Genomic DNA, 16,398 nt, shown 5'->3' with positions numbered 1-16,398 from the left:
GTATATGAGGACAAGCTCATTCCGTCCCCCTGCTTAATTCGTCCCGGACCTCCCCTACTAGCCTTTTACATAGAATGTGTTTTTCTCACCTAAAGTTCCTTGTATTTTCTTTAGTCTCGTCTGTCTAACTAAGTTGGCACTGCTTATTCTAGCGAGGTACAATTTTCATCTTTGTTGTATGCAAGTATGACAAAAATGACAATAAATGAATCTTGAATCTTGAATCTTGAAATGCCCGGTGGCCTGGCCTGGCCTGGCCTGCCACTCACTGAACAGCAGGCCAGGCGCCGCCTACTGGTTTACTAGTGGTTTTATTACTTTATTAGTTAGTCTGAAGTAATAATTACACTTCAGGGTTAAAGTGGGTGCATCTCATTGTAAAATTGGACTCAGAAGCTCGGAACCATGAAAATATGGACAGAGCCACCGTGATGTCACTCATTCATTTCTGGACTCTTGTGTTGGAGCCTTGAGTTTTGCATTGCTCAACACTTGGCTATAGGCTATAGAGACTAAAACCATTGTTGGCCTAATTTTTCAGAAACAAAGGTTGGGGCTTGAGCAGAACACACTACCATGTCTAGGGGCTTGCTTAAACAGGAAGATGTTTAATGAAACTGAGAAATTATGTCAATGTTTATTATTATTGTTATTGTTATGACGTGTAGTTCTTAAGCCTGTGGAGAATAACGCAGTATGCACGATCTGATCACTCTTCCTTAAATAAAGTTTGCTGTGAAGCGTTTGTACAGAGGCATGTTTTTGGTTTTACTTCATATTATACTTGCAGTTATCTAGGCAATGTTGATGTTTCTATTAATGAACAAATAGGTAACATCATCGCGTTAGCATTATATTCACTAAATCTGGCTTCAAACGACCCAAATCTGGCTTCAAACGACCCAAATTGGCCTGCAAACAGCCAAAATTGGGCTTCAAACGGCCCAAATCGGGCTTCAAACGACCCAAATCGGGCTTCAAACAACCCAAATCGGACTTCAAACGGCCCAAATCGGGCTTCACACGGCCCAAATTGGGCTTCAAACGGCCCAAATTTTTGGGGGGGCGTCGGCCCATATTGGCCTGGCCTGCTTGGTATCTATTAGGATACCAGTCCGCCCCTGCCTATGCTAATGCTAGCTATCTAGGGTAGGCGTAGTGGTGTTTTACAGCGCTCTGGATCTTTTGGGAAACAATGCGAAATAAGCGCTTTGCCCGTTTCCTCTGCTTCTCTCCTCTTCTTCGCCATGCACAAGCTAACTACACATTTAACCCTTGCCATTATCGTTTGATGAACAAACGAAGTAAAGTTGAGTAGTAGCAAGATTGCGTGAAGAATGTTGTTGTTTTTATTACGACAGCCCCGTAAAATCACCGACCAAGCCTGCGGGCTGGGCGTGGACTTAGAAGGCCACAAGCCCAGTGCATTGTGGGAAGTGGAGTATTTCTGCCCCTTTGCACCCGCTCCTCCCCTCCCACAAACCACCCCACCCCACCCCACAGAGTGGATTTTGTCAATGGATTCCAACTCCATAGGTGCGTTACATTTACTAGATCTTCATATTCACACCGGAAAAGCCATCATTTAATGGTTAGTCAATGGTCAGTTTGTGAGTATATAGTTAATTGTTAGTTACTCATTACTTAATTACCTGTCCATTAGTTACTCTTTTTGTGTACCCTATTGTAAAGTGATGCATCATCCTCAGTAGTTTATGAGTACTGAATCATTACCTGTCCATTTGTTACTCTTTTTGTGTACCCTAATATAAAGTGAAAGATATCCTTATCAAATAAACAATTGCTCCAGGTGAGATTTGAACCCTCAGCCCCAAGATTGTTAAATTGTAAGTCCGGTTCTCTACCATCTGCGCTAACCAGCCTGTTAGTTGGTAGAGCCATACTATGGATCTGTAGATCCAGAGACCAAGTATTATAGTTTTGAAGGTATATTCCACCCAAATACTACTTTCTGTCCAAGTACTTCTAGTTTTGAAGGTATATTCTGTGCTTTAAAACACAAGTACTTTGACATAAGTAGTATTTGGCTGAAACATACCTAAGTACTTGGACATTAAGTAGTATTTGGATGGAATATACCTTTAAAACTATAAGTATTTGGAGAGAAGGTAGTATTTGGGTGGAATATATCTTCAAAACTATAAGTACTTGAACAGAAAGTAGTATGTGGATAGAACATAATACTTAATCTCTGGATCTACAGATTGCAGGAAAACAATGCAACAGTCACAATAAATATATTTCAACCTGACCAGATTGTCTGGAACTCCCTCTTCTTATAACCTGACCGTAGTGGTGTTCATTCCTGAACCTATTGGACAAAACCTATTGGACAAAACCTTTCTAACAGTAATGATTCAGTATTCATAAACTACTGAGCACCACTTTACAATAGGGTAGGCTACACAAAAAGAGTAACTAATGGAGAGGTAATGAGTAACTAACAATTAACTATATACTCACAAACTGACCATTGACTAACCATTAACTAATGAGTAATTACTCTACTAAGGAACTAACAACTAATCGTGAACTAATGATTAACTACTATACTCACAATGTGACCTTAACTATTGATGAACTAATATATTCACAAGCTGACATTTAGTAATGATTAACTACTCTACTCAGGAACTTAAGATACTAATCATGAACTATTAGTTATTAATAGTAGTAATTAATGAGTAGGTAGTCATTAGTTCAGAACTAATGACTACCTACTCATTAATTAACTAGTGATTGACTAATGCCAGAGTATTCATTAGCTATGACTCATTAACTATTAGTTAATGATTAGTTTACTAGTAACTACTACATTATTTGTGTAGCCTACGTTATTGTAAAGTGTTACCGAAAAAAGGAGCTTCTTGGATATTAGGAGCAAAGATTTAATTATGAAGTATGGTGGGAACAGTTTACAAACATCTTCAATCAAATATAGCCACAGGGGTACACAAACAATTAAATTATAAATTATAGGCTATAGCCTACTACATGATAATTATGTATTATAGGCTAAATGGCACGTTTTGTTTAAATAGGCTATTATGCCTCCTCTGAAGAGTGTTTTGAAATTCAGTCAGGTAAGTAGCCTACTGCAGGCTGCAGTAAGCGCACATCTGTGTGTCTTCTTCATGCAGGAACGTCTGCATACATTATTCAAATGATTACGTCTGCACTTTCCCCGGAAACCGCAGGTAGAGAGGGGAAGACATACTGAGGAGTGCCCAGCAAACAAACCAGGTGAGGCAGAAGAAACGGGACACCGACAGCGGCCGTTGGGCGTCAACGTTGATTTCTTATCTTATAGGCCTAACAGTTAGTTAGGCTATAATGGAGGTGACACAGGAATCGCTCCTGAGCTTCTTGATCGCAGAGGGCGGCAAAGTGAAGAACTCGGACTTGGTGGCGGAGTTCAAAGCTTCATTAAACTGCGCCGATCCCGCGGAGAAGAAACAAAACCGAGCGCTGTTCAAGAGCGTCGTCAACAGCGTCGCCTTCGTCAAAGAGGTGGACGGCGTCAAGTATGTTCTGGTCAAGAAGAAGCACCAGCATTTACTGAAGGAGACCCAGACCCAGGAGGAGCAGAATGAACAGACCCCGCGGCCAGGTGAGCTGCTGTGTGTTGCCAACAAGGCAGGGATTTTTTTCTCTACCAATCTTTATTGAACGGGGGGCCGTAAATAGTTACAAGCAGTGGAGATATGTGCATAGTGTAATAAGGAACGATACAGAAATAACAAAGAAAGTGGCTCTACAGTATAGGGTCATCGACAGAGCACAATTCCTGTCTGTCTGCTGGATCTGTGTGTGTCTGTCTCCTTCCAAATGACGGACATAGGCTATTGAATGACCCATCCCCCCTGATAGTGTGTGATACTTTAAATTAGGACCATGAGTTACATCTATTAAAACTGCATTAGGGCGTTTTGGGTGCTTTTGACTCTTGTATTCTGGTCCTGGTAAAAAAAAACAAAAAATAAAAATAAAACAAACAGAAACAGAAAACAAAAATGATATGAAGTCATTAGGCACAAATTGATTGTAATGAAAAATTGTAATGATAGAATAAAGGCCTGTGAGATATGACCCAAATCATACTTCTGGGGTCTCTGGGTAAACAAATAAAAGTAGTAATAATAATGATACATAAAAGAGTTTTGGAGAAATAAACTTCATTAATATAAAGTTATGATGATAAAAAACATGTTATTCTTTAAAGAGTTCACCATACAGTTTTACAGTCTTCCGTGTGTGTGTGTCTGTGAGAGTCTAATAGTTGATAATATAGAAGTAATAATCAGGTAATACCAATTAATAATTACCAAAGTAATAACCAGGTAATAGCTTGGTAATAATGTGTAGCTAAACATCTAGAGACATAGAGGAAATCGGGGATTTAGATTACCTGGAAACACTTCCCAGCTAGCAATCTGCTGCCCCGATAGCGGCCCGCCAGTGTTGTGGTTGTTACTTAGGTAATTACATTCTTCTTCTTCTTCTTCTTCTTCTTCTTCTTCTTCTTCTTCTTCTTCTTCTTCTTCTTCTTCTTCCTCTTCCTCCTCCTCCTCCTCCTCCTCCTCCTCCTCCTCCTCCTCCTCCTCCTCCTCCTCCTCCTCCCCCCCCCCCAGGAAGTTGGACTTCCCATGCATGAAAATAAACCAAACTTTGCACAAAGGTCCAGTCCCATGCCAAACTTCTTTGACGCAAATTTGTCACCAATAGTCCTAATGGTGGCGCTACAGCGACCGTCTAAAGTTTTATGAAAATTCATAAAAAATCAGGCATACGTGAAGTATAAATATGCAATGTTTCAGTATCTCTCTCTCTCTGCCCACTAGCTTCACTGTCCCTACTGTCTCTCTCCGCTTCTCTGTTCAACTGCCACGTACTCAACCTGCTACAGCCTTACTTCTGCCCCAGCCCTGTCACTAATGGCAGTGTTCTAAGCAGACTGGATTGCATGCAGCAGATTGGACTATAGCTAAAAGACTCCTTGAACAGACTTGAACATGGACTTGAAGATCTCAGTCAGTGCCCGGCCACAACCCATTGCTGCGCAGCAGCTATAATTAGTTCTTTATTATCACACTATTACCCTATTACCATGTCGTTACCAAGCTGTAATGTAAAGTGCTACCAATATATTCTTTAAATTCACATAAAAATCTAGTGAAATTGGTGGTAACTTTTGTTATTTTGCATTTACGCATGTGAAATGTACCATATAGAATCAATACGTTTACAATGAATTCAGTGTTCTATTTCTCCTGCTCAGATGCTGTGGTGGAGAGGAGGGAGGAGGCAGAGAGACGTGAGGGTGATGCAGGAGGGGGAAGAGACGTTCCTGAGGTGGATCAGGAGCAGACAGAAAGTAGTGGTGAAGGCGACTCCAGTGAAAATGCTGGTGAACTCTTTTCCATTCAGCTGGCATTGCAGAGGAGCAAATTTGACTCCTCCAAGCTGAAAAGAGCCATGCATTTTGACATAGTAGAAGATGCTTCAGTGTTAAAGCCTGTAAGTCAAAGCGGCACCAGCAGCAGCGTCCATCACAAACCCTTCGCCTTGCCTCTGAGGATGCCGCCCAGCATCAGGTAGGGCTGCAACTAATGGCCATGTTAATTGATTAGTCGTTTGGTCTACGAAATGTCAGTGTTTCCCAAAGCCCAAGATGACATCCTCAAAGGTATTGTTTTTGTGCACAACCCAAAGATATTCAGTTTGCTGTCTGTTGCATCATTTTCCTCTGACATCGTTTGCGTTCATATTTGGCACAGGTACCGGCAGAGGTCCCAAGCAAACGGTGACTGGGCAATATTTTTTAATTTGGTTATTATGGCCATTTAAATGGCCAAAAATGGCCAATTAGTCATAGCACTACCCTCAGCAGCTACCAGGGGACACACACCAGGCACCCGTGCACGCACACACACACGCACGCATGCACACACTCACACACACACACACACACACACACACACACACACACACACACACACACACACACACACACACACACACACACACACACACACACACACACACACACAATGGGTATCAGAATTAAGAGGCTGGTATCAGATAATTTTGACTTTTTTCTTAAAAAAAATATTCAAACCGATTAATCGAATATCAAAATAGTAATAACAAACATTGAGACTGGAACAGCGCACTTATGTCAAATAAATAAATAAGGGGGGCAAACATGGGAACCCCTCATGGACCTCTGTCTAACCGCTTAGCCCAGTTAGATGTGCCTTGACTCGCTTTATTGGTATACGTTTGGTTTTATTTTTGTTTTGTTTTTCTGTATTTTCTTCTTTTTAATTTTTTTATTCTTTACCCCCCTGGGTTCTGTTTTCTCTGTAGGCTACCGTAAAAATGACGGAAATGTATAAATAAATAATTGGAAAAAAGTAGGTACTGTAGTAATAGTTGACAACTAATTGATTAATCATTGCAGCTCGAACCGCAGGGTGGAGATCCGCATACTGAAGGGGGACCCGGATGGCCCCCCAGAAAGCCCCGACCCGAATGCCTTCAGGAGCAAGCGAAGGACGTCGGTGGAGAGCGGCGGCCCGGGCTCCCCTCGGCCCAGCCCGGGGCCCGCGGTGAAGATGTGCCCCAAGCAGCCCGAGGAGCCTCGCTTCCCCTCCACCGTCCCCCTGGAGCAGTCGGAGCATGAGTGGCTGGTCAGGTGCGTAGGGTGACCAGGCGTCCCGAAAAATCGGAGTGGTTGTCCCGGGATCCAGAATCCTGTCCTGTTTGTCCCGAAAATGAACCATTATAGTGATATAAATAATAACAAGCTAAAAACGAGAGCTGTCCGTATGCTGACACTCACTTGACTTGAAGGCAAAAATGCTGTGAGACCTTGATGACACAGTGAGATTGAAAAATGTCCTTACTGAACGTAGCCCGTTGTCTTTTGGAGCGCTGCCAAATTGTCATGAATAATTACGGTACTAACATAATGCACGGAGATAGATGCAACCTGTTTTCAACCAGATGATGGGAGAGTGCAGCCTCCACTGTGGGAGGAGTTGTGATAAGTTAGCTAAATGTCAATCTTAGCTGCTGAAGACGTTTAAAAGGCCTGTAACATACCTGGCGCCTGTGTGTGATGGTTCCTGCAGTTTTAATTAAAACAGCCACTGCACTTCATATCATCCTCACAGCCAATCTATCTATTTTTTATCTGTAACTGATCTTCATCATATTCATAAGAAATGATCCGATTTAGTTTGGGGCATCTGAGTAGTGTAGACGTAAAAGCACTCACCATTGCGGAGACTCGTGTTCAATTCCCGGCAGCGGTACTTCCGGCTTGGTCAGACACCATTGGCCGTGTCTGTCACTGCACTATAGTGCCTCCTCTGGTCGGTCCTGGTGCCTGTTCGGGGGGGGGAGGGGAACTGGGGGGAATAGCGTGATCCTCCCACGTACTACGTCCCGCCAGCGAAACTCTTCGCTGTCAAGTGAAAAGAAGCGGCTGGCGACTGCACATGTATCGGAGGAAGCATGTGCTAGGCCTCTATCTTCACAACGGCGGTAATTTTGCGTTAGCGCCCGTTTTGCGCTGGAATAGCGCCGCGCAAAGCCCTAATTGTGGGCGTGTCGGCCCGCTGCGCTTCACGTCATCTCAGCGCAAACCTCCATAGGCGTGTTTATGCCCATATAGGATTCACAAGCTGAGATCACTCCCCTTAAAAGCCACAGCGTCACCGCCATCACGTCATCAGCTTCTTTCTTGCTGAGAGCAAGCAGAGAAACAGAGAGAGAAAAGAGAGAGGGTGAGAGAGAGAGAGAGAGAGGGGGGGGGGGGAGAGAACGAGAGAGGGAAGACAGAGAGGGCCGCCGTGCAATTACGCAGTGATGTCCCAAAGCGTGCACTTACTGTAATTAAACGTTTTGTTCATATAGGATATAACATAGGCCTACACATCTAAAAATATTTGTTTCTTTAATAGGGTAGGAATGTGTGAGATTTTACTTCTAGCCTATTTCAATAGCCTGTGTCAGAATTGTCCACTCTGGTTAAGCCATTGACTGCGGTCACGCCATCCGCGCTGTGGAGAAGCTGGTCTTGCATGCATGCAATTGCAGGGAAAGATGTTACTGTACTGGCCGGACACTACGGGTCGGTCTCCTGGGTGTTTTGGGCCGGCCAGGGTGGGGAGAGGCAGCTTGGCACAACACCATCACAACTTTCTCAAAAGCAATCTACTGTTACCTCACACCACAAACCTGTATGGTCGGGAATTATGTAGCCTAATAAAACCATGACAAACAAATTCTCATTTTTAAATGAGACACCGACACGCCTGGGCCACGCCTACACCTGTGCCATCCCAGCGCAAAACTGGACGGTGGAGGCAGACGATAGCTTAAGACGCTGGGAAGATAGCAATAAGAGGCACGCAAACGCAGCGCAAACGATAGCGCCGTACGACGATAGGGCCCTTCCCTGTAGTCTACAACTCGCTAGTCTCTCGCTAGTCTCTCGCAACTCTCCCCAGATTGGCAGAGGGGGTGGAACAACGACCGAGACAACAGGGAGAATTGGGCAAGTACAATTGGGGAGAAAGAGAAAAGATTAAAAAAAAAAGTGATCAGTCATGTTACTCTAAATTCTATAGCCTATTTTAATCCTTCTGACAATTAAAATTAAGCCACCCGTTCGAGCCATTGGTTCAGGTGTAGTCATGTTTGAAATATAGCCTACTGGAGCCCCCCCGCGCGTGCACCTTTCTCCAGGGCCGCTGGAAGTCATTTTAAGCAGGGGGTGCTGGGAGGAAGGGACTCTACATCAAAAAAAAATTGATGTTTTTTTTTTTACATTTTTTTGCCATATTTAGAGGAATATCTCATTTTAAATTAACATTAGGATACTATTGTGATGTAATTATTCAGTATTTTCTCCTTTTCTCACTCATTCAGAGCAAAGAGGGAGATATATAGCATGATGATAATGCTCTATATCTCCCTATTTGCTCTGAATACACCAGTTAACATGACACAGACTTAACATGACAGAAATATTATCAGCAAACTTAATGACTAGACTAACTATTCTGATCTGAATGGCATATATCAAGAAACATTGACTCCTCTCTTTGCTGTATAGTGGGAGGTGCATTTTTGAGTAGGCTATTAAAATAGCATGTCAAGTTCACATTTCTTTATTGCCAGATTAAACAATTCGTATTGGTTGTTGGTTGGTTCAACACAACATGTGCGTGCATGCGCGCTTCTTCTTCTTCTCTATAGCCTACAAGCATGTAACTTCCTTGATTGTTATTGTTGATAATTCTATTTAAATAGGCTACATTTTCATTTCCCGAAACATTCTTAAACAAGAAAGGAACATAGTGCACTGCAAAATATTTTTAATTACATTTGTAAAAAAAAAAAAAAAAAAAAAAAAAAATTGTTTTTTGGAAAAAATCTAGGGGGTGCTGCAGCACCTGCAGCACCCCTACTTCCCGCGGGCCTGCCTTTCTCCCTGTCCTGAATTTCACCAGTTCTCCTCTGGTCACCTACAGGTGCGCCTCGGGCCACTGGAGCCAGGCGTACGGGTTGCTGCTGCGGGACAACCAGCTGGCCGAGAAGAGGGACTTCATGTCGGGCTTCACCGCGCTGCACTGGGCAGCCAAGAGCGGCAACAGCGACATGCTGGCCAAGATCATCGGCGTGTCCAGGCAGGGAGGCGCTGACGTGGACGTGAACGCCAAGACGCACGGCGGATACACGCCCTTACACATCGCCGCGCTGCACGACCAGGAGTTCATCCTAGCCATGCTCGTGGAGGAGTTTGGCGCCGACGCCAACATCCGGGATAACTGCGGCAAGAGGGCCTACAACTATCTGCACAAAGGCATTTCGGAGAGGGTGAGGGAGCTGCTGGGACAACCCAAGGGCCCGCCGCAGGCTCAGGAGAGCGGCCAGGGGGACAAGGAGGAGCTGGATCTGTTCCCCGATCTGTCCAAGGGCCTGCACACCATCAGCCGGCTGTTCCAGCCGCACGGGACGGCCCACAGGAAGAAGCACAAGCAGCGGCCGGGCTGCTACTCTCTGAGCGAAGAGGGGAGAGAGGAGCGCGATGAGGGCACAGCCAAACACAGAGCCCTGTCAGACGTCTTCATGTAGGCTCAGGGCTGCTGCACAAACCATTAGTCAATTAGTTGAATAGTCGATCGCAGGGCTGGGTTAAAAAAATCAATATATCGACATCGAATTGATATTCATTTGAAGGAACGGATATCGATTCATAAATCCCAATATCGATCTTATATATAATGCCTTTTCCCGTGGATGCTTGAAGCTATTAGACTTGCGTGGTTTGGCTCTTAGCACAATGAGGGTTAGCACAACGACATCTGTAAACATTAATATTTTTAATAATGCATTAGGCTAGAGGGTTTTTTGGACAATTTACAGCCTTAGTTCTTTGAGAATCTCTTTCATATCCAAGCAAAATTTGTATTGAAACTGAAATATCGATATCGCATTGGACTGTATATCAAATCGGAAATCGAATGTGAATCAGTACCAGCCTTAGTCAATCGGCAGAAACATCTGATTGTGTGAAACTAGACAACACACTGGGGTTTTTTGGGCTGCTGGTCAGACTGTAAGACCTTTTAAGCATCACTTTGCGCTCTGGTAACTTGTGACGGTATTTGTCTTTATTGTTGACATTTTATAGACAAAATTATTAATCGGTTAACCGGGAAAAAAAAAATCTATAGAGAAAATAGTCCTTAGTTGCAGCTCAGAGCTTCTTATCATCTTATTTCCATGACAGAATAGACGAGTGATGTCAGCCTAGAATAGTTTTGCCTCTTTTCTAAATGTTCACTGAGTGAAGAATGTTTCTAAGGTCGGATCAGGGCCCTTATTTATCAGCGTCTCAGAGTGCCATTTTAGTCGTAAGTGCTGAGAAATTTGTGAAATTTAGTCCTACTCTCACACTTAAGAATAAAAGCTTTTTATCAACCTTCTTAAGACTAGGAAACACTCCTACTGCCCCAGCTATTTAGGAGTCCTCAGGAGGTGTCCTAAGTGGTTAGGAGTTGCCAGCAAGGCAATGTTGACATCATGGCATTCAGGAGACAGAGACGTGCGCGAATCTTCAGAGAGCGGAAGGATGTACTTGAATTATTTGACAACGAGCAGTTGATCAAACGATATCGATTAGACAGAGCGGGCATCATCTATGTGACCGATTTGATTAGGGACATCATCATTTTCAATGTAGGCTATCTTGTATTATTTTGTTGATAATTTCTTCTGAAATTATTGGTGAATATACTGTATGCTACACTCCCATTGTGCATTTCACTGTTGAATCATCTCTATTTAGGATATTCGTGCATAAGAGATTCCATTCAGCGATTGGCCATTCCTGTGTACTTGGAATTGCGTCATCAACATTTCCCTTTACGGCACACACACCTGTCGTAAATCAGCTCTGAGATTGACACTTAGGATTCAGTCCTACACCTCGCTGAAAGAGGGAGTGAGATGCATAATAACTGACTTTTAAGTGCAGCTTTTGGCTGGGAATTTTTTTGCTCATAAGTGTACTCTTAGCAGTGTTCTTAGGAGTAATTCTAGGAAGCTTGATAAATACGGGCCCAGATTTGTTCCTGCTTTTGAATTTGACCTCAACAGTGAAGAAAACATCCTCAAATTCCCTCATGCGCTGTAGAGACTGTTGTTTATGAGTTGTGATGCAAAATATTACATTTATTTGGGAAGTTGGTAGTGAGGTGAAGTTTTATGACTTGTTTTGAATTTACCTTTACAAGTTGTTATTTTAGAGCCGCAGTATGTATCATTTCAGACAACAAAATCTGCACCAAGCACTTACACCGGAAAGGTATAGCTGCAAAAATGAAATTATTTATTTTTTTACCTAAAGCTTCTGTTGCTCATTCTGTTGTGCCATGTGCTCACATTTTGTGATTTTATATGGCCATGCGGATGCACACCATAATTTATTAGAAGCCGTGTAAAAGAAATACACTATTCCTTTTCACTGTTTACAGCCGTTCATGATTACACTGCATGTTTACACTGTCTGTTAAATGTCCTTTCTTATGCTATTTGCCATACGAATGAATCAATAGTATCTATGTATGAGATTATGTTTCCATCTGCAAATCTATGTCCAAGATAATCTGTGCATTACTGATTTAAGAGCGTCCGTTTTGTGCTGGAATAGCGCCGCGCAAAGCCCTAATTGTGGGCGTGTCGGCCCGCTGCGCTTCACGTCATCTCGGCGCACATCTCCGTATAGGCGTGTTTATTAGGGATGGGCATTTCTAGCAAAAACACTATTCGAATTTTCGCTGGCCAAATTCGAATTTAATTCGAATTTCGAAAATAAAAATAAAAATGTAAAAAAAATAAAAAATGTTTTTTTTTTTTTTTTTTTTTTTTTTTTTTAAAGAACATGTTACATGACATTGACATTTTCGAAAATAAAAAACAGTTTTGACAATCATGAGTGGTTCATTAAATATTTAGTAGGCTCAGGTCTGAGTGCCAAAGGGGTGCCAAAGTCACCCCCTCTCCCTCTTCATGGGATTTCATCCACCATTCATTTTTCCATAAACCTTGCTTAAAATGCTTATAAAAATTGTTTTACTTGCTCAAACCAAGCGATTTGACTATACTTAGAATCAGGGGAGACAATGCAACATTTCACTAAAAAAAAAAAAAATTTTTTTTTTTTTTTTTTTTTTTTTTTCGAATTTCGAATTTCAATAATAAAAGTCGACCTTGATAATAACAACGATTATTCGAATATTCGAACTTCGATGCCCATCCCTAGTGTTTATGCCCAAAAGCATTGTGGAGGTGTGGTCATGCCCATAAAGCGTCACGTCAGCAGCTTCCTCCTCACTGAGAGAGACTAGAGTGAGAGAGAGAAAGAGGGAGAGAAAAAAGATAGCCTAGATGGGGAGAGGGAGAGAGAGAGAGAGAGAGATGTGAGGCTGTCATGCATAGAAATCAAATAACGTGCTCATGCCCACCTGTGAATCACCTGTGTATTATTGCCATTTCACACGCTGAAAAGGGGCTGCTGCCCAAACGTCTGTACAGTATGGACGTATGCTTATCCCTTTTCGGGCCCTCTTCTCCTGCATCTCCGCTGCGGGGCTATACTGCATGCGTAATTACGCAGCGTACTGAGAGCCGCGATGAGTGATGCTGCTGTATTTGAAGTTGAATTTCATTCCACCAGCACACATTTTATTAATCAGCTATTTTCTATTCGTTTCTATTAATATATATACATCGAATCCCACCAATTTAGTCAGTCATTTTCCCCTTGGCGCACATAAAGACACATGCTTCCGTCACTGTCTGCTTGATGGCGAGAGGGACTTCAGCTGTAGGCTACTCGTGACAAAACCAGACATCGAATTTTCAACAGTTAACTTTTGCAGTAGCTAGGGCTATAGGTTACTGGCTATTACGAGGTGAGGCAGTATGCCCCGTGTCTCTCTCTCTCTCTCCCCCCGACGAGGGAAGTGGAGAGGGCTATTGCGGTGCTATTAAACGTATAATGGTTGGAAAAGAGCAACATTTGCTTTTTATTTTCTCCTACCCTCTCCTACCTAAAGTAATCTAATGTTACATTTTCCAAATCCATAAAATATACAGTATGAAAAACAAAATATGTTGGGTGAGTTGAAAACAAGCCTAGCTACGCTCAGTGTGGAAGATAGAAAGCATAATTGTTCTTGTAATTCTTGTTAGTTTCATTTTCAAGATTACAATAAGTGTTAAAATCAAGAGAGAAATAACGAGTATTTTATTTTGAAGGCTGATGTGTATACACAAACTTCCGGTGACACGGGGCGTAGCCCGACACGGTACATGGGGCGTAGCCAACACGGTGACACGGGCGTGGCGCTGGTCTTCCAGCGCTGCAATTAGATGATGTTGCATATTGCATGCCTTGCGCAAACAAACCATTGCAAGACAGGAATCTGATTGGTTTTGATTGACGTAATGCCCAGCCTTGCCTGGCCACGCCTGTGAATAATTCTGGTAGTTAAGACCGCCCAAATCCCGTTTGCGCACGCATTTTGGGGCGCAGATGATTTTGGCATGGCTCTTATTTGCGCTTGCATATTTCGGGGCTGTTTTAACTTAGAAATCAGGGAGGTCACATCTATCAGACAATATCACTTTTAAACAGTTACATTTCTGTATAAATGATTACAAGTATGCTCCCGTGAGGTGGGGATGCTTTTTTTTGCTGATTGGCGGGGGAGCAAAACTCGGCAGAACACCTGGCGGACGGCGCAAGGCGGAATGCTATCAGGCAAGCTCAAACAGGTGCGCAAAGCGCTATTAGGGGATAGAGGCCTTAGCATGAAACGACCACGTACACACTCATACATTTGACTCTCTACCGCCCACTGGTGGATGTATTGCTTAACATGATACCAACGTGAAAGACGCATGGAAGTATGTGGGCAGTGACGATTACACCGTTTGAAACGGACGCCCTTATTTACGGATGAAAATGGAGTATAATTGGGCCTTAAACAAAAGGCGGGACATCCGCTCACACAAAATAGTCATACATTGTCTCATTGTGTTACTTATGGGTGGAATTCTAGTGAAAAGAAATGATTACACTTTTTGCTGTGGACCTCCTGGAACCCCCTCAAAGGACCCGTGGGGGTCCCCGGACCCCACTTTGAGAACCACTGCTCCAGAGAGTTGGGTCATCCTGTTTGCCAAAGCTCCATCAATTACATTGCCTTTGTAATAACGCTAAACCTAATTACTATGCAATTAGTCTGTCATGTTTGACAAAGATCTTCCTTGTTCAAAATTCCCTGAGTGGAGTTGTGTTTTCTGTCCCTGCTGCCTTCAATGGGAATCGGATGAAAAGTGCTTTACTTTGTGAAGTATGCCAAGTGCTCTCGAGTGTCTCTCACTTTGCTCCTGGGGTTCCCTCTGCCACTTGCCAACATGGAATCAGTGTTTTTCTCCATCTCCCACTCTGTGCCTTATAATAGGCATTTGTTGTTGCTCACAAACAAACTGGGCGGCATTCCACCGTCGGGCTCAGCACACAAGCCCAGAGAGACATGTGGGAGGCAGGAGAGGGTGAGGACAGAGACGAGTCCACAGCAGAAATAAATACCCATCTAGTGTCGAGTCTCTTAATATTCCATTTTTCTTAGCAATGGGGCTAGAAGCCGCGAGATCATTTTGTTTAAACCAACTTGTTTCAAGGGCATTCGGGTAGTGTAGTGGTAGATTCCCTGCCTACCAACACGAGGGTCGCAGGTTCGCCTCTGGCTTGGTCAGGCGTCCATACCGGCACGATTGGCTGTGTCTGCATTTCAAGATACTGACACAAGTGGAATTAGGGGCGTCTGGGTAGTGTAGAGGTATAAAAGCACTCGCCTACCACCACGGAGACCCGGGTTCAATTCCCGGCAGCAGTACTTTCGGCTTGGTCAGACGTTCCTACAGACACAATTGGCCGTGTCTGCGGTTGGGAAGCAGGTGGGGTATAAGTCCTGGTCGCTGCACTAGCGCCTCCACTGGTCATTTGGGTCAGCTGTTTGGGGGAGGGGAACTGGGGGGAATAGTGTGATGCTCCCACACGCTACAAAATGCCTCGCTGTCAGGTGAAAAGAAACGGCTGGCGACTGCACATGTATCAGAGGAAGCATGCTAGTCCACAACTCTCCCCAGATAGGCAGAGGGGGTGGAGCAACGGCGGGACAGCAGGGGGGAGAAAAAAGTTATAAAAACAGAGAAATTATCTCAACACAGTGGCATCCTGCAATTTGAACTGAATATGAGACTAAATGACTGGTTAAGATGGAGATGTTCTGTTATGCAGAAACTAATTGCTGCATATTGGCAGTTTCCCGCCACAATAAGTAGGCCTACATTGTGGAGCAAAAAATACGGCCAGTATTCATGACATGATGTTAAACTCCCAATGAAAGTTTCTCAAAAGCTTCCTTTTAAAGACAGATGGGCCTGTTTTCTGTTTCCCTTAGCAGAATGACAGTCTGACCCATCACACACTGTACTGTATGCCCCAGCCTCTCTCCACACAACACAATACATTCTTCAACACTCTAGGGACGATCCCTTACTCCCATTGGTATACTATAGTCTCTCTCTAGCTGTCATATTCTTGCATTCGCCCCATAAAAGGCATCCAGGGGGGCTATATAAAACTGTTTCACACCCAAAAATAAAATCTTGGTGCTTTATATTTTAAGAGGGAAGATGTTGAGGTCAAAAACATGTTCAGCAAAGTAGGGCTGAATATCTGAGTGCTACATTACATACCAACCACAATTGATCCATTACCTGATG

At 43.4% G+C, this 16,398-nt stretch overlaps 1 protein-coding gene across 1 annotated transcript; it reads left to right on the top strand.

The window, feature by feature from the left end:
* Nucleotides 1-3,345: 3,345 nt before the first annotated feature.
* Nucleotides 3,346-10,170, top strand: sowahaa (sosondowah ankyrin repeat domain family member Aa; the record flags this gene model as incomplete). Its single annotated transcript, XM_083633048.1, has 4 exons — nt 3,346-3,631; nt 5,300-5,615; nt 6,485-6,718; nt 9,567-10,170. Exons 1-4 carry the CDS (start codon nt 3,355-3,357, stop codon nt 10,168-10,170), a joined length of 1,431 nt encoding a protein of 476 aa, XP_083489174.1. The 5' UTR covers nt 3,346-3,354.
* Nucleotides 10,171-16,398: the final 6,228 nt, after the last annotated feature.

The sequence above is a fragment of the Poromitra crassiceps genome, assembly GCF_964638095.1.
Source record: "Poromitra crassiceps genome assembly, chromosome: 1".
Lineage (NCBI taxonomy): Eukaryota > Metazoa > Chordata > Actinopteri > Beryciformes > Melamphaidae > Poromitra > Poromitra crassiceps.
The sequence above is the reverse complement of the archived record's forward strand: the minus strand, read 5'-3'. Positions and strand labels throughout refer to the sequence as shown.